The 24,002-nt window shown below is 46.1% G+C and overlaps 1 protein-coding gene across 2 annotated transcripts in view; it reads left to right on the top strand.

Moving 5' to 3' along the window:
• SLIT3 (slit guidance ligand 3) overlaps positions 1–24,002 on the top strand; it is a 754,510-nt gene that overhangs the window by 669,845 nt on the left and 60,663 nt on the right. For both annotated transcript variants that reach the window (XM_064279080.1, XM_064279081.1), the window contains exons 21-23: positions 10,322–10,390; positions 12,266–12,337; positions 12,956–13,027. In XM_064279080.1, coding sequence (XP_064135150.1) covers positions 10,322–10,390; positions 12,266–12,337; positions 12,956–13,027 — 213 coding nt within the window. The remainder of the gene's footprint in view (positions 1–10,321; positions 10,391–12,265; positions 12,338–12,955; positions 13,028–24,002) is intronic.

Here is a 24,002-nt window from a genome sequence, read left to right as displayed (position 1 = left end):
TGGGGTCACCAAAATCCCTGACACAATTATTCTCTGCAAAAGAAAGACCTCAGCCAGCTTCAGAAAGTTCCATTATTCCTGAGCCATTAGCCTTGTAAGCTCAAGCTTACCTCACCACTCTGGAAGAACTGAAACCTCAAGTCTGTGTGCTTCCATTTAAGGGAATGTTTGCTAAGATCAGACTGTCCTGGTTCTGGAACAATTTCAGCAAGCCTTCATCTTCCTGAGGGCTAGAGAAGGGAAGTATCTAGTGCTGGGAGCAGTGTCCCCCGCAGCCCACCCTGATGAGTACCCTTTATCCATGCAGTTCTGCTACTGAGTTTTGATCTGTTTTCCTGTAACTGATGTCCTAGGGAGAAGATAAAGGAAGGATGGCACGTCTCCTCCCCACTAGACACAACTATTGGCAAAATGGATTAGTATTAGGATTTGGGGGTCTGAGGATATCGTGGGAAACAGGCTGGCAGCATGTGTGTGTGCATACACACACGCACACACATGCACAGGGGCTTACCCTGGACACAGGGCTAAGGCACAACTCTTTGTAAGTGTGGGAGGGTGTGATGACAAGAACAGATTGACTGAGGAGACTGACACCGAAGAGGCTAGGGGATAGGGGTGTGGGGTACAGAAACTGCTCAATGGAGTTTTCTCCTCGTCCGCGCTTCAAGTAGGGTGACGGGCACCCATGCAGGAGAAGGGCCAAGCAGTGCAGGGAGTGGTACCGGCAGTATGTGCTCTGGGATAAGGAGGAACCTAGGAAACTCTGCCCCTCTCCCTTTTAAGAAAGTTAGACTCTCCTTGTCCGCCCTGAAAACAAAGCAGCGGCCATTTATAGCATCATGGGCTTGGTGCTGTGCTGAATTTTTTTCATATGCTATTTCCCATCATCCTCCCAACAATGCTACAAGGCAGGTACTATTATCATTTTGTAGATGAGGTAACTGAGGCTCAAGAAGGTTGAATAATTTTTTATGATCACACTGCCAGTAAGCAGCAGAGCTCGAATTCCAACCCTGGTCTGTCCAACCCCAAGGCCCTTCCTTTAACCACTAAACCACTGCCTCCCATAGGGAGGGGCCCAAGTCTCTGGGTGTTCAGCCCAGTGGCCTGGCTTGTTGGGGATTTGCAGTAGACAGTCACAGGTCTCCTTGGAACCTGCTGCCTGCCTTCAGGCAGGGAGAAGGCAAACCCAGGGCACTGCCACAATGCCATCAGGTACCTATTAGTGGTTCTGGTGGTGTCTGTCCTGACAGCTGGGTTTTCTCTGGTAATGCCAGCTGAAGCCTTCTGTGCCCCTCATGCTGGGAGGCTCCCTGAGCACTTTATAGAGCAACTCTTCGGTGCTAATTACACACTTGCCCTTCTTTAGCCAGACAGAGGGACAGAAACATGCCTGAAGCCAGCTGGAGGGGGCTGACCACATCTTTGGAGAGTGGCTGGCTTGGGCGCAGCAGCCCTTATGAGTCCTGGCACAAGCCCTGGCCCAGAGCAGCCCTCAGCAGATGGCAGCAGTAGAGGACACTTCCAGGCACTGTCGGGTGTGCACCGCATCTGTGGAAGGGGCCATGGGAGACCTGAGATCAGGCCAGGAGTTGAGAGAGCCCTTCACTCATTCAGGTGTTTGTTGGGCACCCACCCTGTGCCAGGCGCTATTCTGGGAGCTGGGAGTACAGCGGCTAGCAGGACAGATGAGGTCCCTGATCTCAAGAAACAAGGAATGAAGGAGAAAGACAATAAAAAAGCTAACTAGTAAATTAAGAATTTCAGATAGGGGGTAGAACAGGATTTCCCAGGTAAAGAAAGGAGAAAAAGGAGTAGAAAGAACATGTTTTATGAAGGCCCCAAGGTGGAAAGATCATACATTCAAGAAACTGAGACAGCCATGAGGTGGAGCGAAGAGAATGAAAAAGAGGCTGGCGTAAGCCGAAAGCTTGAGAAGGGGTGTGAGAGGCCTTATAGACCTTGGGGAGGACTGGCTGTCTCACAAGGGATATGTAGGGGCCAAGGAAGAATTTTAAGCAGGAGAGTGACATGATCTGGTTATCACTTTAGAATATTGCTCTAGAAAAAGAATAGAGAATGGAAAGCAAGGGGATCGTTATGGATCTTTCAATATTATATGCATGATGAATGTGTGTATGTGTGTGTGTTCAAATTTGACTGAACCCTAATGTGCCAGGAGGAACCCTGGTGGTGTAAATGGTTAAGCACTCAGCCACTAACCGATGGCTACAGGGGAGAAAACCTGGCAATCTGCTTCCATAAAGATGACAGCCAAGAAAACCCTACGGGGCAGTGCTACTCTGTCACATGGGGTTGCTATGAGTGGAAAGCAATCGATGGCACCCAACAACAATAATGGGCCGGGGGGACACCGGTGATTCAGTGGTAGAGTTCTCGCCTTCCAAGCAGGAGACTCGGGTTTGAGCCCGGCCAATGTACCTCATGCGCGGCCACCACCTGTCTGTCAGTGGTGGCTTTACTGTTGCTGTGATGCCGAACAGGTTCCAGTGAGGCTTCAAGACTAAAGATACACTAGGAAGAAAGGCCTGGTGATCTGCTTTCAAAAATCAGCCAGTGAAAAGCCTATGGATCACAATGACCCAATGTGCAACCAATCACGGGGATGGCACAGGACCAGGTGGCATTTTGTTCCATTGTGTATGGGGCCACCATGAGCCTGGGGCTGACTGGAGGGGCAGCTAACAACAACAGCACAACAGTGTGCCAGGCACTGCTCCAAGAGGTTTCCACAGAGAGTCTCAGTTAATTCTCATAATCACATTTCAAGGGGGTTATTATCTCAAGACCCTTTTTACAGATAAGGAAATGTAAGCTCAGAGAGGTCCAGTAACATGCCTAAGGTCACACAGCTTTTAGGTGGTGGAGCCAGGCTGTGAGCCTCTGCTGCCTCCCGAGCTGCTCGTGTGTTGCCCCAGGCCTCTGGTGGGAATCCAGCCTACAGAGGGGGCTCCTAGGGGGTGGCTACCCTGCCTTGCCTTCCACATTCAGCAGGCTCACGCCTTCTTTGTGGGACACATGTCTATACTACACAGCTGGAAATAGGAACGGGGAGCATGCACTCACAGAGATCTGTGTGAATTTTCATGCGAGGCAGACGTGTTTCAGGTACTTGTGCTGGGACAGAAACAGAGCATTTAAATGCAGGTCGGCACGTAGGCTGACCCTCTAGAAACGCTCTGGCAGTTCTAAGGCTGGCGGGCAAGAGTGCAATCTTCTGAAAGGGTCCCTCTGGGGGGCTGGGCTGCAGCTACAGGCAACTTTGGAGTTGAAGTCTTCACGAAGGGCTTCCTACAAAGAGAGCTTCCTCCCACAAGTGCATCTGCATTTCTGAATTGAAACTTTTGATTTGAGGCTTCTGAGCTGCGAGGCCAGGTCGCTGGGGACTCTGCACTTAAAGCAGTTCCCTCGCATGCCCAGCTCCGGCCCACAGTGCCAAATGCAGCTCCACCTGGGGAGCTCTGGGGCTTCTGTCTACACACGATGTTGCCTGAACATCCACGGGAGTCCCTGGGTGACACAAAATGTTAAGCGGTAAGCTACTGCTCAAAAGGTTGGAGGTAGAAGCATTCTTTGATGGTTATGAGGCAGGGAGGGAGGGAGAGGGGAATTCACTAACTAGATAATAGACAAGGATCAACTTCGATGAAGGGAAGGACAACACAATACAGGGGAAGTCAGCACAACTGGACCAAAGCGAAGGCTAAGAAGTTTCCTGGACACATACAAACACTTTGAGGGACAGAGTAGCTGGGGCTGGGGCCTGAGGACCATAGTTTCAGGGCACAGCTAGGTCAATTGGAATAACAGAGTTTATTAAGAAAATGTTCTGCATCCCACTTTGGTGAGTGGCATCTGGGGTCTTAAAAGCTTTCAAGCAGCCATCTAAGATGAGTCAATTGGTCCCATGCCACTTGGAGCAAAGGAGAATAAAGAAAACCAAAGACACAAGGAAAATATTAGCCCAAGAGACTAAAGGACCACATAAACCAGAAACTTCACTAGCCTGAGACCAGAAGAACTAGATGGTACCTGACTACCACCAGTGACTGCCCTGACAGGGAGCACAACAGAGAGTCCCAGACGGAGCAGGAGAGAAGTATGGAGCAGAACTCAAATTCATGCAAAAAGACCAGGCTTAGGGGTCTGACAGAGACTGAAGCAACCCCCAAAACTAGCCCCCGGATGCTCTGTTAACCCAGAACTGAAACCATTCCCAAAACCCACTCTTCAGACAAGGCATAGACAGGATTATAAAACAAGAAATAATACACATGAGGAATGTGCTTCTTTGTTCAATCAGATACATGAGACCAAGTGGGCGGCTCCTGTCCAGAAGCAGAATGAGAAGGCAGGAAAGGACAGGAACTGATTGAATGGACACAGGGAACTCGGGGTGGAAAGGGGGAGTGTGCTGTCACATTATGGGAATTGCAACTAATGCCACCATACAATATGTGTATAAATTTTTGTATGAGAAATTACCTTGAGCTGTAAACTTTCACCTAAAGCACAGTAAAAAAAAAAAAAAAGTTGGAGGTTCAAGCCAACCCAGAGGTGCATCAGAAGAACGGGCTGGTGATCTACTTCTGAAAAATCAGCCTTTGAAAACCCTATGTAACCCAGCTCTGCTCTGACACACATAGGGTCACCATGAATTGAAGTCAACTCAATGGCAGCTTGGCAGCTAACAACAACGCAGACAGGCAGTGTACGGGGAGGCTGCTGTGAGCAAAACAGATGCAATCCTGCTGCCATTAATCACACTGAGGAGTGTCACCATGGGCTTAAATGCTGGGAAGGAAATGTACCGAAAGCTTTGGGAACCTGTAATGTCTCCAGCGGGTGTGGGAGTTGATAACAGGGGAAGTGATGCCTGCACTAAGATTGAGTGTCTGTAGACAGTACCTAGGCAGTGAGAGAGAAGGGGGTTCCAGGCAGAGGACCAGCATGTGCAAAGACCTGGACCCTGGAGGAATGGGGGCTGTTCAAGGAAAGGAAAGACCAGTGACGTTGGAGCGAGGGGTCAAGGGAAAGTTTGGTGAACGATGAAGCCAGACAGGGAGGCAAGGGAGACCTTGGAAAGCCTTGTAGGATTTGGGCAGGAGTCAATTGTCCTTCTCTAACAAGAAATAGAGGCCACAGAAGGGTTTTAAGCAGGGAGAGAGGCACCCCTCAGAGCCAGGCCAGCACCCAGGGGAGCTAGCACTGTGTGTCCAGAGGCTACCAAGCAGCTGTGTGACATTACTTCCCCTCCAGGACCCTGAACCTTCCAGTCTCAGTAGGGATGCTATCAGCATCCCTGAATCCAATGGTCATTTATGCATTTATCCAGCTGGTCAGCAAATACATGCAGCTCTGGAGTCTCAGGGTGGCGCAGACAGTTAATGCACTCAGCTGCTAACCGAAAGGTTGGAGGCTCAAGTCTAACCTAAAGGGGCCTCGGAGGAAAGGCCTGGTGATCTACTTCCAAAAAGTTAGCCATTGAAAACCCTATGAAGCACAGTTCTACTCTGACCCACGTGGCGTCGCCAGGAGTCGGAATTGGCTCCACAGCAACTGGTTGGTTTCCTGTTTTGTATGGAGCGTTTACCTGTGCCAGCATAGAGCATTCCTTCAGAACACTGTAGACTGTTGTTTTTTAATCCGGGGTCCTATGAATAGCCCTTCCGAACACTCATTTATTCATTCAACAAATATCTGAGCCATTAATAGGACCAGGCACTATACAGTCAGCCCTCCATATCCACAGGTCCCACATCCGCGGATTCAACCAACCACAGATCAAAAATATTCTAAAAAAATTAAGTTTCAGAAAAGCAAACTTGCATTTGCTGCACGCCAAACACTATATTGAATCCACACAAATAAAATGATGTGCAGGCATCCCCTGCTGTAGCCTCCTGCCATGTCACAGCTCCTCAGTCTCCAGCACTCCTTGTTTGAGCATTGTTATCCTTGTGTCTCATTCATTCCCTGCCTGTGTAGTGTGCACCCTTTGTTCCTGTGAAAAAAAATAGCTCCTAAAAATCAGTGATGTAGTCAAAGCAATCCCTCAAAGGCTAAGTGTGAGGGGGTTGAAGAGAGTGAGAGGAAGGACTTTAAGGCTGATAAGGGATGGCTGGCTAGCTATGGAAAACGGTACAGACTCAAGAACTTCAAGATCATGGTCAAACGGCATTGGCTTAGGTTCAGGCAGCATCACCCATCCCCGAAAAACTCAAGAAACTCATAGAAGAGAGATGCTGCCTTTCCAAGCAAGTCTTCCATTGTGATGAAACAACTATTTACATAGCATTTACATTGTATTAGGTATTGTAAGTAATCTAGAGATGATTTAAAGTATACAGGAGGATATTCATAGGTTATATGCAAATACTACACCGTTTTATATAAGTGACTTTAGCACCCTCAGGTTTTGGTATCCCCAGGGGATCCTGGAACCAATCCCCCTAGGATACCGAGGGACAACTGTACTATGCACCGGGGTTACAGCAGTAAACAAAACTGGCAAAGATTCTTGCCCTCGTGGAGCTTACATTCTAGTGGGGAGGGGAGAGAAAATAAATTATATAGTAAAGTATATCCTCTCAGGACTGAGATGGCTGAAGTGAAAATAAGGCACTCAAGTAGAGAGGTAAAATAGCATGGGGTTGACTTCTCAGCCTCCAGAGCCCAGCAGATCTGAGTTTAAACCCTGGCTCCTGAGCTTACTACTTACTTCTCTGAGCCTCAGTGTTCTCGTCAGCAAAATGGACAAAATACCTAGCAAAATGTCCCCACAGTCTCAAAGGATTAAATGAGATAACAGACCAGAGCCTCTCTATCCCAGAGGCTCAGATAATGCTCATGAATCTTGTTTTATTGTTTTGTTATTATCCTTGTCATGGTGTTATCTGTGAACTTAGGTACCTTGTCTCAAGCCAAACAGCAAGCCCAACCCACAAGCCACCTTTAGACGTGCTTATCACAGGGCCTTCTGTCAATATCCCCAAAGCGAGACTTAGGGTCTGGGTATATTATCCTGGTTTTCATCTTAGATGCCTCAACTTTGCTAAATAATTGTAGCAAGCAAATGAGAGCGAGAGAATGAGCAGAAGCCAAGAGGCTGAGCTGTCTCTGTCAGTCTGAGATCAGACTTCTTTCAGGCAGCTCTCTCGGTGTTAATTAGTCTCCTGCAAGGATTTTTTTTAAGGAGAGATGCTCTCTGGTCTGGCACCTTCCCCCAGATTCTGCTCATTCTTCCAGCCACTGCCTCCAAGCTTCCTCTCATACCACACTGTCTAGTTAAACACCCCCTGCGGCCCGGCACTGCACCCCCTGCCCACCTTCAGCCTGTCCAGAGCCCGGGAATCCTCCTACCCCAGAGAGCCGCCCTGCCCCACTGAGAAAGCAGGAAGCCTGCCCTCTGCATCCCTGCTCCTCCCCACCACACACCAGCCACACCCCACCCTGTTGCATTCCCAGGCCAGTATCACACAGAATGGAGATGCCCTCCTTCAGTCTCTCAGGGGAAGGCAGAAGGGTGGACATCGACTTAGGGCACCCAGGAAGCTCTGCAGCACCTCTCCTGTACCCGTCTCCAATCCCCATCTCATCACACTTTGAATAAAATGACCTGAAGGCACAGCACAATCTGCCGTCTCCCACTGTAGTCCCCTGGCCCCTGGCCTTCTGACCCTGTCCCAGCACTCCAGCTCAGGACCCAACTCCAGGTGCACTCTCGCTCGGCTCCCCCTCCTCCCCGCCCTGCCCAAGGCGTCACCCCTTTGCATCCATCATCTCATCTTAAATAAACTAAAAAAAAACTGTTGCCATCAAGCCAACTCAGCTCCTAGCAAGCCCATGTATACAAGTGTAGGACAGTGCTCCATAGGGTTTTTGTTTTCTGTTTTGTTTTGTTTTGTTTTGTTTTAATATAAGTATACACAGCAAAGCATAGCCAATTCAACAGTTTCTACATGTACAATTTAGTGACACTGATTACATTCTTTGAGTTGTGCAACCATTTTCACCCTCCATAGGGTTTTCGATGGCAGATTTTTCAGAAGTGTATCTCCAGGCCCTTCCCCTGAGGCTCCTCAGGGTGGATTTGAACCTCCAACATTTCAGTTATCAGCCGAGCGTGTTAACCATTCCCACCACCCGGAGACTGCCCTCATTGTAAATAAATGTCTCACATGTCTCCTCCCCGGCCACAGCTTTCTGCCCAGGCCCCTTGGCCCTCTCCATCCAGCACCCAGTTCCTTTCCTTCAAAGCACAGATTGCAGTGTGTAATGTATATCTCTCTATGTATACGGTGGAAATCCTGGTGGTGTAGTGGTTACGTGCTATGGCTGCTAACCGAAAGGTTGGCAGTTCAAATCCACCAGGTGCTCATTGGAAACTTTGTGGGCCAGTTCTACTCTGTCCTGTAGGGTTGCTACGAGCTAGAATCGACTCGACAGCAACAGGTTTTTGTTTTCATTTCATGTATATGTTCTGTCTCCATCTCTTTGTCTCTTGTCTCTCTGTCTCACACACACACACAGCACATACACACATACATATTAAATTTTTAATCACCAGAAAGCAGGATTCGTGGCTGTCCTATTCACTAATATATACAGCATCTGACACGTTGAAGTTGTTCCATAAGTATTTGTACTTGAACAAATGCGTGAATGAATGCTCTTCTCTTAGCTCGTCTTTCTCAGGGCAGGATCTAAGTGAGTGCATGGCTAAATTTCAGGCCAGATGATCATGCTGCCTAAAGACAGCATGGGGTCCGGTCATCTGTATCTCTACCCCAGCATCTAGCATAGCCCTTGGCACATAATGGGTACGCAACAAAGGTTTGAGGTGCCATACAGACATTAACCCAGTATGCCATGGCCACCTAGTCCATATTGAATCCTGCCCAGTGTTCTATGCCATGAGGGTCCCTGGGGGCCAGCCAATGGGAAGAGAATCTCTTGGCCTTAATTTAAGGTAATATGCATTCCAACTTGTCCTTAAAGCTAGGCCTGGTTCAGTCATTGACAAACTTACCCATATCCTGTTTTAACTCATTTCTATTCCATTCAGTCTTTTTTTTTTTTTTTTTTTTGTGAGTCTACTGGATACCAGGCAATGTGTTAGTACCTTCCTATTCAAAATGTGGTCCTCAGACTAGCAGCTGCCACCATCACCAGGGAGCCTGTTAGAAATGCAGAGTCTCCAGCTTGCCCCAGACCTACTGGATCAGAATCTGCATATTAGCAAGCTCCCAGGTGCTTCACAGAGCTTAAGGCAGACACTGGACAAATGACCAGCAGCCACTGGGTATTGACTGTTACAAGACACAGAACAGATCAGAGCAGGTCTTGTAAGCCATTGTAATCAGCAAGGAGGAGGGGGTCTAAATAAATTGGCTCTCCTCCCTCTAGAGGGTAGTAATGCACTTGATAACTTCATTTTTTGTGATTGAATGATGCCTCCTTTTAAGTCACACTCTCATCTCCAAGGAGGTTTTCTCATCCTAGATGAGCAGGTCAGTGCAGGACCTGAGTTCAGACAGGTCTGGGCTCAGCCTCTGCCTGTCAGGGAAAGTCTCTACCTGTTAGGTGCATCCATATCTGAACCTCTGTCCCTGTCCCTCCTACTGTGAAGCCCTCTTCCTGGGAACAGGAACACCTGGCCCAGGGTAACAGACGTATCCGCTCTTTTCCTTGGCTTCCAGGTGCACGTCAGAGATACTCCACATTGAACTAGGGTTCTTAAGACCACTCACGGCTCAGCTCTCACACTGCCCTTTCGTAGCTAAGTAGAGGCTGTATGGAATAGTGGTGAGAATATAGGCCTTAGAGTCAGAGACCGGGGCTCAAATCTTAACTACTTGCTCAGTGTGTGACCTTGGACAAGTATTTTAAAATCTCTGTACTTCGGTTGCCTCAACTGTGAATTCCTGTTATGTAAGGTTATTGTGAGGGCTGGGAAGAAAGTAGATGCTTTAGTGAACAAATATTTAGTGAACACCTACTGTGTGCCACTCTGTACACAGTTTTAGGGAGATCTGACAAAGGGCAAATTTAGACAAGATCCCTGCTATCATGAAGCTTATTAGTCCAGTGGAAAAATAACTCACTAGTTGAGTAATCACACATATATTAAATGACAAGGGTGGTATGTGCTTTGAGGGAAAAATAAAAGGAAGGAGCTATGAGAGAGTAAAACAGGAATCCAACCTAGCCTGAAAACTCAGAGGAGACTTTCCTGAGAACGTGACAATTTGTGTAGTAGCTCTTTCCTGGGTGTCACTCTGTACCTCTCTTTCAGGTACCTGGAAGGAAACCACTTAACAGCCGTGCCCAGGGAGCTGTCTGCCCTCCGACATTTGACGTTAATGTAAGGAGCCCGGCAAGGGTGGGATGCATGTTTTTCTCTCCTATGATAGCTCAGGAAACTGATATGGAGGTAAGGGAGACTGATGTTGGATGCTGACACGGAGTTGCCACACATTCTCGCTGGGCAGAGCAGGAAGAGGCGGTGGGGAGGAGCAGCCCAGCTTGACATCCTGGTCTTACGCAGAGATACCAACAGTCAGAGCCAGAAGGCTGGTATCATTTACCCTTTGAATCACCTTTCTGCTTGGCTTTGGGGAAGGGGGACCAGTCTCTGACTTTCTGGGCTCCAAACTGAATTCCTGAACCTCCTTAGTCTCCAGTGTCTTACAAGTTATGACCACACTTAGGCTTCTCAAAAGCAGAAATGGGTATTTCTTTTTCCTCCCTCTTTAGTTCCCTAGAAAATATTCCAAGTAGGTGATTCAAATTGAGCCTCCTTCAATCAGTAGCTGCTATGGCTCTGAATGAGGAGCCAGGCTCCTGGATGGGGGTAGAGCCCAGGAAGCCAGGCAGCCTGGGAGGTTCATCCAACAGCCTCACTGTCTTGCCAAGCCAGGACCCGTGAGGGTACAAAATGATCCCTTGGGCAAATGGCAATGGAAGGATGTTCCTGTATGTGTAGGGAGGCAGGGAGCCAGTTCACAAAAGGGAAAATGAGAGTTCTTTCAGAATGAAGCAGTGTTACCCTTGGGAAAGTGGGGGACCCTTTGAGGAGAGGCAAAAGAAAGCCACCTGTCACCTCATTAGTCCTGGCTTCCTAGCTACCCCTGAACCGAGCCTCGAGATCAGAGTGTCTCAACAGCAGCACTACTAACGTTTTGGTCCAGGTAGTCCTTTGTTGTGGGGCATGTTGTGTACATCATGGGATGTTTAGCAGCACCCCTGGCCTTTACTCACTAGATGCCAGTAGTGCCCCCCACCCCAGGTAGTGACAACCAAAAATATCTGCACATATTGCAAAATGTCCTGGGGCAGAGAGGGAGCAAAATTGCCCCCAGTTGAGAACCACTGCTCTAGATCAATGAACATCAGCTGGCTATAGGAATCACCTGGACACTGATTTTTTAAAAATAATGATGCTCAGGCCCACCCTTCGACCAATTAAATCAGAATATCTGGGGGTAAAGCCCAGAATGTTTAAAAGCTCCTCAAGTGAACCTAATGTGCAGAAAAGTTTGCAAACCACCGTTCTGGATATTCATCCCCGAGCAGAAGCCAGAGGATGTAGTTGTCAGAGGACTATACCTCCACCAACCCCGTTCCCCCTAAGAGGGAATCCGATAAGGAATAAGTGAATGCCAGAAGAGGGGGAGGGTAGAGGGACAGAGAAAGGAAGAATTGATCAGGAAAAAAAGTACTAAAATAAGGAGAGATTATCTTAATGTTATGTTTTGCTGGTACAATGAATAGATGAGTAAACATGTAATTGAATGATTGAATATCTGAATGGATAAATGATGGATGGATGAATGGATGAGTGAACGAACAACAATTGCTCAAATGGTTGACTGAATAAGTTCATCAATGGAAAAATGAAATGGACAGTTGGATGAACAGGTAGACAGGAGACTAGATAGGTGGGTGGGTGGATGGATGGGTGGATCAATGGATTGGTGAATCACTGGATAGATGGATGGGTGGGTGAATAGATGAGTGAGCAGATGATAAGCAGATGGGTGAATGGACGAATGAGTAGGTGGGTACATGGATGGATGGATGGATGGATGGATGGATGGATGGATGGATGGATGGATGGATGGATGGATGGATGGATGGATGGATGACAGGCATGTGTGATACTTGAGAATGACCCCTTCAGATGCAACTGACAGTAAACCCAGGAATTATGGTGACCCTTTCGTTTTGCTTTTCCTAGCGACCTGAGCAACAACAGTATCAGCGTCCTGACCAATTATACCTTCAGTAACATGTCGCACCTCTCCACTCTGTGAGTACAGTGAGGCGCCATATTAACCATGGCCACAAGCCTGGCAGTAAATGACTTGTGGCTGTCCTTTCCCTTGGTCACCCCAGGCCTAGGTTCTGCGCTGTAGTGATCTTCAGGCCTGTGGTTGTCCCAGTATCGGGTAAACCTTAATCACTGGAAGGAAAATAAAGTAGGTTAAGATTCCAGTGCCTGGGCAGTTAGAGAAGAGCTGGAACCTAATTACTCCTGAAGAAAGCCCTTATCAGAATGCCCTCTGTGATTTGTGAATTTTCTTTCCCAGTGGAGGGTTTCCCTACCTAATTATATTTTGCTCAGACCCATTTCTTTCCAATTAGCTTTGCACATTGTGAGCACTCACCATTTAGTAACAAAGGGAGGTGATGGAGAAGCCGGTTAGAGAGCCAGCCTGCAAGAGAACCTGGGAGAAAGCTGGGAAAGTGAAGCCAGTGAGCTTGCTGGGGTGGTAGAGAGATTTCTCTTCCTTTTATGGTTAGGGTGTGTTTTGTCAGTATATTAAAATTGCGTTGATAAGAAGCCATTTACTGTGATGGGTCCACAGGATGGACAACACACCTATGAGTAAGAGCCACCCACAGAGCTTTGTCTGCTTTCCCACAGGATCCTGAGCTACAACCGGCTAAGGTGCATCCCCGTCCACGCCTTCAGTGGGCTGCAGTCTCTCCGCGTGCTGTGAGTACCCAGAGCGCCAGGTTTCCACCTGTAATTGATGGGGTAACAGCAGGAGTCCTTGCCTTCCTCAGGCTCCTTGGTTCAGTCCACCCTCTACCCACATACGCAAATACACTTCCTCACCCAGCACCCATACTTGCTCAAAGGGCTAGAGAGGACTTTTGCTTGAGAGTCAACCAGACCTGTCATCCAGCCCACCGCCGCTTGTGGAGGCTTGAGCAAATCACTTCGCTCTCTGAGTTCTTCTTCTTGGTTTGTAAAATGGGATCAATAACACCTCCCTTGTGAGGATTAAAACCAGAAAAACCAAACCTGTTGCCGTTGAGTTGATTCCAAGGCAGTTATATCCTTCACCCTCAGAGCGGGCACGGTGCGTGGCACGCAGCTGCTGTTTGGATAATCATTATGTTCACAGCTGGCTCCTCTGGCTTCAGGGGGGCGATGCCATGCTGTGAACCTCTGCAAGGAAACAGAGCTTACGCACCAGAGCTGGCAAACTGGAAGCCCAAGGGTCCAGTCCAGCCCAGAGCAGACAGCCAGTGTTTAGCAATCCTAGAGCTGGCTCATGGAATGTCTAAAAAAAAAATTAATAAGTTGCCAACATTTGCCCATTGGGAGGTTTCTCATAAAAATGCTAATTTACACATTCAGAAAATGGAGAGACCTGGCCATACCAGGAGCCCCTCTGCGTTCCTGTGTGGCAGCCATGGGGGCTGTTGAGTTTCTTTGGACAGGGTTTCACAGTCCGAGCCTCCGCGCCCACTCCACCCCCATCCCCTTACCTTCCTTGCCTTGTCCTACACATGGGTGGGGGATGGCTGACTGAGGTGGATGAGCTCCAAGTAAAGGCTAGGTAGTCCTGGGGTACGCCTGCTTTCCAAGCTTGGCTCTGCTCCTTCCTAGCTGTGGGAGTCTTCCCATCCATAAAATCGGATAATAATAGTAATTGCCCTCATAAAGCCTTGCAAAGACTAAATGTGATATTCTGTGTCAAACACTTATCAAAGGCTCTGGAGCATGGTAAACACTAAACAATATTTATTTGTTATTACTATTCTTGGAATCCCTAAGTGGTGTAAACAGTTTACACACTCAGCTGCTAACCAAAAGCTGGCTATTCGAGTCTATCCAGAGCCGCCTCAAAAGAAAGGCCTGGCAATCTACTTGCAAAAAATCAGCCATTGAAAATCCCATGGAGAACAGTTCTCCTCTGACACCTGGGGTCACCATGAGTTGGAATCAACTTGATGGCAACATTTTTTTTGTTTGTTTGTTTGTTATTATTACTCTTCTCATATCACAGCTTGCAAGAGCTGGAACGAAATGGCACCTCACCACCACCTCCAACCCAAGGTCCAATTGTCACCTAATTTTTATGCCTGCCTATCTTCACCTATTTTGTTGGTAAAGGAAGATCCTTTGAGTGATATTCACATGAGAACAGAGAAGCCAGACACTCTACCCCCAAATCTGTCAGCTTCTTGCCTTTCTGGCCTGTTACTACTATAATGATAACAGCGTTTTTATGAGACTTTTCATGGCCATTCTTTCATTTAATCTTTGCTGTGAGATTGTGAGGATTATGCCCATTTTAAAGTTGGGAAAATTGAGGTCCAGACTGGGGAAGTAACTGGCCCAAGGTCCAGGAGTCAGGAAGTTGCAGAATCCGGCCTCCTGGCCTGGAGCCCTGGGACCTTTGTCAGGACCTGGTGGCAATAGGCAAACAGCACTTAGTGAACTGGTCCATTCTGGAGCTCCAGGCTGATGTGATTTATTGAGGCCCACAAAATTTCAGTGTCAGCGACAACTCCTACCACATGTCATCTGCACTGTTATTAAAAATCAATTCTCTGGGGGCAAAAAAGTGCCCTCGCTGACAGTGTGCAATCTGTTATTGTCACTTATTTATTATCCACCTTCTCTGGGGAGGTGGAGGATGGAAACATAAGCAAAACCATTTCTCTGTTTCCAGTTGAACACAACGGGAGATGGACACATCTCATTGGCCAGTGCTCGTCCTGTCCCCCCTCAGTCTCAGTCCATTGTCTTTCATCCCTGTCTCCCAGCGTCTGTGCATGCCATTGACTCAGTTCCGACTCCTGGCAGCCCATGTCTGTCAGAATAGAACTGTGCTCCATAGGGTTTTCAGTGGCTGATTTTTCAAAAGTAGATTTCCAGGCCTTTCTTTCATGGTGCCTCTGGGTGGGCTCAAACTGCCAACCTTTGGGTTGATAGCTCAGCACATTTGCACCACCAGAGGACCCCGACAGTGGTAGGACCTGCCAACTTTAATGGGACCTCTGGTGTACGTTAATAATGAGGGTAGTTCTGGTTGGAGCAACTCAATATGTGAGCAGGAGAGACCGAGAACATCTGCCTATCCATCCGTCTGTCTATCTATCCTTGGGCTGGGGTGAACAGCCCCAGCCTGTCCAGGTTTTCTCCTTCCTCGACACCTTCTTTGTTCCGCTCCAACCCTACTATTATCATTAGTTCATTAGAAGTACTTGTGAATATATAATAGTTACTATCCTTTCTCCTTGAATTAAGAATTAGTAGGCTTTTAGCACCATCATTTTAGAATCATCAGATCTCATCAATTAAAAAAGGAATCTTAGAGCCCTTCAATCCAACCATCTACCTCACTGGGGAGCAACCATTTTCTCTATAAGGACCAATTCAGGAAAAATAAAAATGTTTATGGGCTATATTTCTTTTATGATATTTGTATCCTTTCTCCCAATAATTGCACATCTAGGAATTTATATTCAAGAATAATCCAAAACGAGGGAAAGGTTTTGTGCATTAAGATTTTTGTTGCACTTTTATTTTTATCCTAAATTTTAAATACAGCCTCCAATTGCCACAGTGGGGAAATGTTTAAGGAAACGTGAGACAACCAGCTGATAAAGTGCAGTTATTACAAGAGATAAAGATGATAACTGGATAACAATGTGCAAAAGTGTTTACCACAGAGCATCAAGTAGAAAAATTAACTAAATGTGTGTATATGTTACAATTATAACTTGTAAACATTTATGGATACTTAAGAAGGACTGGAGCCCTGGTGGCACAGTGGTTAAGCATTCGGCTGCTAACCGAAAGGTCAGTGATTCAAATCCACCAGCTGCTCCTTGGAAACCCTGTGGGGCACTTCTGCTCTGTCCTACAGGGTCACAATGAGTTGGAAGGTTAAGAAAGACTATAGAAAACATTGAAAAATGAAAAAATCATTGATAGCTATTAGTATAAAATTATTTTTGTAATAAATGAGGGCAAACCTAAAGATTAACAAGGACAGTAACATTTATAATTTAAGGGTGGGGAATAAAACATATTTTTGAAACCAGGAATTGTAATATCTGCAACAGCATGTCCCTGGAGAAGGACATCATGCTTGGCAGAGTACAGGGTCAGCAGAAAAGAGGAAGACCCTCGGCGAGGTAGATTGACACAGTGGGCTCAAGCATAACAACAATTGTAAGGGTGGTACAGGACCAGGCAGTGTTTCATTCTGTTGTGCATAGGGTCGCTACGAGTCAGAACCGACTCGACGGCACCTAACAACAACAACATGGTGAGATCTGATATAAGGTAATCACCCCACTCCCAGTACCAAATGTCTTAGGCTGGGCTCCCTAGAGAACCCAGCCTGAGACACCTTGGTTCAATTGATTTCACAGCCATCCCTGGGACTCTTTCAATGTGTGCTCATGAATGAGCCAGTATTTTAGTATTTTTAGATCCTTAGTTAGTCTAAAGTAAGACTCCTGTTTACACACATGCTCTTCATCACTGTTCGACCAACTGCGTGAATCCTCCCTATAGCATCCTTGAAAGGGGCTCCCTTTGACCTTTGCTTGATTACCTCTGGAGACAAAGAGTTCACTCCCTTACAGGGCAACCTCTTTCCATTTTTGACCAGATGTTGAGCATTAGAAAATCTCCCTAGTGACCCAAAAGGTACTGCTTTTCACCTCCAAAGCACAGTCCTGGTTTCGCCCTTTGGCAAAACCAGAGGGTGAACAAAAAGTTTCACTATAGAATTTTAGAAATGTACATTCTCCGAAATTATCCACCCAAACCTGTCATTTATAAGGGACAGAGTCAGAAAGGTTTAGTGACTTGCTCAGGATCTTTTGCTTCTTCATCCTTTCCTGAATGCCATCTGTGGATTAGATGCCACTATGGATAAAAAAAATAAAAAACAGTGACTACAACACACCCCTGCCCTCAGGGCGCTCGTGGTGTAGAAGGAGAAATAAACAAATAAGCATGTCATGTGCAGGCCCTGGGTTGAGTCCTACATCATCTGAACCACTTATATCATATCTTTAAACTCTCGCAGCTAGCTTATGAAGTGGGGGGATATTAGAAGTCTTCTAGTCTAACGGGAAAGAAAATCAGTTCAAACCACATTAAGCATCGAAAGAAAATGTATTGACTCAGCAACTCAGTGGTCGATAGTGGACTCTAGGTATGACTGTATGCGGGTGTACCAAAGAAGCACTCAGAAACCTGTCTTTCTGTCTCTCAGCACTGCTTTCCCCTGAATAGATGTCACTCTCAGGCAGTCTGTCTTAGTTATCTAGTGCTGCTATAACAGAAATACCATGAGTGGGTGGCTTTAACAAACAGAAATTTATTTTCTCACAGTTTGAAAAAAAAGTTGCCATCAAGTCCATTCTGACTTATAGCGACCCTATAGGACAGAGTAGAACTACCCTATAGGGTTTCCAAAGAGCAGCTGGTGGATTTGAAAGTTGGAATTCAGGGTGCCAGCTCTAGGGAAAGGCTTTTTCTCTCTGTCGGCTCTGGAGGAAGGTTCTTATCTCTTTGAGCTTCTGCTCCTGGGCAATCTTCATGTGGTTTGGCATCTCTCCCCCACCGCCCCCCCCCCGCCCATTTCTGCTTGCTTTCTTGCTTGTTGAATGTCTTTTATATCTTTAAAGAGACTGACTCAAAATACACCCTAATCTTGCCTCATTAACATAACAAACATAACCCAATCCTTATTAACATAACATAACCCTGCCTCATTAACTTAACACAACCCATTCACAAATAGGATTATAACCACAGGCAAAGTTAGGATTTACAACACATATTTTGGGGGGACACAATTCAATCCATAGTAGTCTTTCTCCATTCAGGCACAGATGTTACCAGGTGGAAACCCTCCGTTCTTGTCCAGAAATGTTACTGGGTGGAAACCCCAGGTTCTTGCTTGGCATGACTCATATTGGCCAATTAAATGAGAGACAGAAAACACCTTTATTTCGTTACGCAGAGCTGCTGCAGCCAAAATTGTTCCCTGAGGGTGAGGGAAAAAATTACTTTTAGGGGTTTACAAGCAGGGAGTTCATGCAAGTTAAGTCAGCAGCGTTCTTTATCATATTATGAAGACGCAATGGGGTTTACATATAACTTCAAACCTGTGGGGAAGGAAGCCAAGCAAAGAAAACAGGATTCTGATGCAAAACTGAGGGCTCTGAGAGGCTGCAGGCTTACAGTCTAGCCATGTAGCAGCCCCGCAAAACGAAACTGCATCTGTCCCAAGTAGTTCAGGAGAAGGTCCTAGAAAGCTTTCTCATTGGCCTGCTTAGGTCACATGCTCAACCTGGACCCCATCATTATGACGCTAATTAGCCAAACCTGAGCTGTAGCTCAGCCCATGAAGTGAAATCACTTGGACTGAGTTTGGGGGGGTAATATCATAATGCAAAAGGGAGAAATAACTACTGAAAAAGAGGGGATTGATGATGAGCAACATATCCCCCCCCAAAAAAGTTATCTACTAAAAGTGCCAGTTGCTAACTTGAGGTGACTCTGACTCCTAGGGCCCTGTGTATGCAAAGTAGAACTGTGCTCCATAGGGTTTTCAAGGGCTGATTTTTTGGAAGTAGATCACCAGGCCTTTCTTCCAAGGCACCTCTGGATGGACTTGAACCTCCGACCTTTTAGTTAGCAGCTGAGCTTCTTAACTGTACGAGCTACCCAGAAACTCTTACTAAAAGTAACCTGTAACCCATTGCCCTTGAGTCAATTGCAACTCATAGCAACCCTATAGAACAGAGTACAATTGCCCCATAGTTTCCAAGGCTGTAATCTTTGCAGAAGCAGACTGCCACATCTTTCTCCCACAGAGCCACTGGTGGATTCGGACCTCTGACCTTTCACCTAGAAGCTGAGCACTTTAACCACTGTGCTAACAGGGTTCCTTCCTACTAAAAGTTGTTGTTGTTAGGTGCCTTCAGGTCATTCCCAAATCATACCCACCAGAAACCCAGTGCCATCGAGTCGATTCCGGCTCATACTGCCCCATAGAGTTTCCAAGGAGCGCCTGGCGGATTTGAACTGCCGACCCTTTGGTTAGCAGCCATAGAACTTAACCACTATGCCACCAGGGTTTTCCCCGAATCATAGCACCCTATATAAAATAGGATGAAACACTGCCGAGCCCAGTCCTGTGCCATCCTCACAATTGTTGCTGTGTTTGAGCCCACTGTTGAAGCTACTGTGTCAGTCCATCTCGTTGAGGGTCTTCCTCTTTTTCACTGACTCTCTACCCTACCAAGCATGATGTCCTTCTCCAGGGTCCAGTCCCCCCAATAACATGTCCAAAGTATGTGAGATGAAGTCTCACCATTCTTGCTCTAAGGAGCATTCTGGCTATACTTCTTCCAAGACAGATTTGTTTGTTCTTCTGGCAGTCCTTTTTTTTTTTTCTGGCAGTCCATAATATATTCAATATTCTTTGCCAACACCATAATTAAAAGGTATCAATTCTGCTTCAGCCTTCCTTATTCATAGTCCAGCTATCACATGCATATGAGGCAACTGAAAATACCATGGCTTGGGTCAGGCACACCTTAGTCCTTAAAGTAACATCTTTGCTTTTCAACACTTTAAAGAGGTCTTTTGCAGCGGATATGCCCAATGCAATGCATCTTTTGATTTCTTGACTGCTGCTTCCATGGGTGTTGATTGTGGGTCCAAGTAAGATGAAATCCTTGACAACTTCAACCTCTTCTTCATTTATCATGATGTTGCTTATTGGTCCAGTTGTGAGGATTTTTGTTTTCTTTATGTTGAGGTGTAATCCATATTCAATGCTGTGGTCTTGATCTTCATCAGTAAGTGCTTCAAATCCTTTCAGCAAGTGAGGTCATGTCATCTGCATGTTGCAGATTGTTAATGAATCTTCCTCCAGTCCTGATGCCCCCTTCTTCTTCATATAGTCCGGCTTCTCGGATTATTTGCTCAGCATACAGATTGAGTAAGTATGGTGACAGGACACAACCCTGACACACACCTTTCCTGACTTTAAACCACACAGTATTCCCTTGTTCTATTCAAACAACTCTTGATCTATGTACAGGTTCCTCATGAGCACGATTAAGTGTTCTGGAATTCCCATTCTTCACAATTGTTATACATAATTTGTTATGATCCACACAGGCTAATGCCTTTGCATAGTCAATAAAACACACATAAACATCTTTCTGGTATTCTCTGGTTTTGGCCAAGATCCATCTGACATCATCTATGATATCCCTCATTCTACATCCTCTTCTGAATCCTACTGGAATTTCTGGCTGTTCCTTGTCAATGTACTTCTGCAACTGTTTTTTAACTATCTTCAGCAAAATTTTACTTGCATTTCATGTTAATGATATTGTTTGATAAGTTCTACATTCTATTAGGTCACCATTCTTTGGAATGGGTACAAATATGGATCTTTTCCAGTCAGTTGGCCATGTAGCTGTCTTCCAAATTTCTTGGCACAGACAAGTGAGCACCTCCAGTGCTACATCCATTTGTTGAAACATTTTAATTGGTATTCTGTCAATTCCTAGTCTTGTTTTTCACCAGTGCCTCCAGTGCAGCTTGGACTTTTTCCTTCAATACTATCGGTTCTTGATCATATACCACCTCCTGAAATGGATGGACATTGACCAATTCTCTTTGGTACAGTGACTCTGTATTACTTTCATCTTCTTTTGATGCTTCCTGTATCGTTCATTATTTTGCCCATAGAATCCTTCAGAATTGCAACTCGAGGCTTGAATATTTTCTTTAGTTCCTTCAGCTTGAGAGATGCTGGGTGTGTTCTTTCCTTTCGGTTTTCTAACTCCAGGTCCTTGCACATTTCATTATAATACTTTTGTCTTCTCGAGGTGCCTTCTGAAATCTTCTGTTCAGCTCTTTTACTTCATCTGTTCTTCCTTTCACTTCAGCTATTCTACATTCAAGAGCAAGTTTCAGAGTCTCTTCTGGCATCCATTTTAGACTTTTTTTTCTTTCCTTTTTAATGACCTTTTGCTTTCTGCATGTCTGATGTCCTTGATGTCATTCCACGACTTATCTGATTTTCGGTCATTAGTGTTCAGTGCATCAAATCTGTTCTTGAGATGGCCTCTGAATTTGGGTGGGATATACTCAAGGTCATACTTTGGCTCTCACGGACTTGTTTTTGTTTTCTTCAGCTTCCACTTGAACTTGCATATGAGCAATTGACAGTATGTTCTCCAGTCAGGCCCTGGCCTTGTTCTGACTGATGATATTGAGCTTCTCCATCATCTCTTTCCACAGATGTAGTAGATTTGATTCCTGTGTATTCCATCCAGTAAGGTCCACATGTATAGTCACTATTTATGTTGTTGAAAAAAGGTATTTGCAGTGAGTAAGTCATCGGTCTTACAAAATTCTATCATATGATCTCTGGCATCATTTTTATCACCAAGGCCATATAGTCCATCTAGTGATCCTTCTTCTTTGTTTCTAACTTTCGTGTTCTGATCACCTGTAATTATCAATGCATCTTGATTGCATGTTTGATCAATTTCAGACTGCAAAAGTTGGTAAAAATCTTCAAATCAAAAAACCACTTGTCTGTCAGTTTGTCGTGCTGTGGTGGCTTGCATGTTGCTGTGATTCTGGAGGCTATGCCACCAGCATTTCAAATACCAGCAGGGTCACCCATGGTGGACAGGTTTCAGCAGAGCTTCCAAACTAAGAAAGACTGGGAAGAAGGACCTAGAAGTCCATTGCTGAAAACGTTGGCCAGTGAAAACCTAATAAAAGTAGATATTTCTAATTTCTTCATTTCAGAGTTGAGAAAACTGAGACAAAAAGATTAATTATCCCAGTTCACCCAGCGAGTGAGTATCAGAGATGGAATTCAGCCCCAGGCAGTCTGACCCCCGAGTCTTAGTTCTTAACTCCCAGGTCACCTGGAGTGGCCTAGCCTGCTCACAACCAAGTTCACCTTCCCCAATTCACATTTAGGACCAACCATAAGTTCCTAACAACTCAGAGACTTAAGGTACAGACAGCCGAGAACTGACAAGGAATGGTTATGCCCCAGTGTTACTCTAATGGTACTGTCATTTGCATCCCGAAATTCCCAAGTTTGGCTTTAACATCCCCCAAAGAGTCAGGAGCCCTAGTGGCACAATGGTTAATCGCTCAGCTGCTAACCGAAAAGTCAGAGTTTCGAACCCAACTACTCCACAGGAGAAAGATGTAGCAGTCTGCTTCCATAAGGATTAGAGCCTTGGAAACACTATGGGGCAATTCTACTCTGTCCTATAGGGTCGCTATGTGTCAGAATCAACTCGAAGGCAATGGGTTAAGAGTCAGAAAAGGAGTCCCTGGGTGGTATAAATGGTTAAGTACTGGCCTACCAACTGGAAGGTTGGCAGTTTGAACACACTCAGAGGCACCTTGGAAGAACGTCCTGGTGATCTGCTTCTGAAAGGTTACAACCATGAAAGCCCTGTGGAGTGGTTCTACTCTACACACGTGGAGTCTCCATAAGTCAGAATCCATGGCAACTGAATAAGAAAAGAGGAGGAGGAGAAAATGAGTCCAAAGTGCTTGAAGATGGGCTCTTTAGAGTTGTGAAAGTTGCTTGCCAGCCCAGCCCTGAGAGGTGCAAGAGAGAAGGGGCGAAATGAAGGAGGGGACAACGTAAGTGTTTCCTGGGAGGGCTCTTTGCCCTGCTTTCCTGGCATCATTTAGCGAGGTTGTTTGACATGCAAGAGGCCTTCTTTGGAGGCCGAAGCTGGAGTGAGCACCTGCAGCGTAGGCAGATTTCTTTAGCGTCATCCCAGTAAATTACAGCCCCGCTACTCGGCAGTTTATAGAGATCTCAGCGGCCCAGCTCATAATAAATGGGAGCGTGACTCACAGGAGCCCCAGTGCCAATACTGCGTTTGGGTCATTTGGTGTTTTTAAATTAGTGCCTCGAACCTCTCCAGGGGCCCAGGCCTCGTTCAGAAATGATTAACAATGGGGCTGGGTGCATTTGCAAAACAGCAAGCAGCCATTAAGTCATCCAAGTCAATAGCAGGCAAGGGCCGGTGTGATTCATAAATTATCACAGGAACTTGAGACTAAAGGAAGCTGATAAAAGTGTTAGAAAGTGCTTCTAGCCCCTTCTTACCAGGGAGGTGAGAAGCCACCATGGATGCTCTTTGGAGGACTGTTTACCCCCTTCCTGTCATGCTGGTTGTCTAAGAATTGAGGACAGCTTTCACCCTGGAGATGAGGTCTTGTCTTGAAACAACATGAGAAAGTTTTCTAAACCCTTGCTATTCACAGTATGGTTCCTAGACCAACACTGAAGGCAGTGGTGGTTCAGGACTAGAATTCTCACCTTTAATGAGAGAGACCAGGGTTCGATTCCTGGACAATGCACCTCATGTGTGGCCACCATCTGTCTGTCAGTGGAGGCTTTCATTTGCTTTGATGCTGGACAGGTTTCAGCAGAGCTTCCAGACTAAGGTGGACTAGGAAGAAGGTCCTGGGGTTCTATCTCTAAAAATCAGACAATGAAAACCCTATGGATCACAGCGGTCCCAAAATCAATCATGGAAATGACACGGGACCAGGCAGCATTTTATTCTATGAGTCAGGGCCTACTGGACGGCAGACCAGCAGAATCAGTGTCACCTGGGGGCTTGTTAGA

This window comes from Loxodonta africana, chromosome 2 (genome assembly GCF_030014295.1).
Source record: "Loxodonta africana isolate mLoxAfr1 chromosome 2, mLoxAfr1.hap2, whole genome shotgun sequence".
In the NCBI taxonomy this organism is placed as follows: Eukaryota; Metazoa; Chordata; class Mammalia; order Proboscidea; family Elephantidae; genus Loxodonta; species Loxodonta africana.
This window is presented reverse-complemented; position numbering and strand designations above follow the sequence as displayed.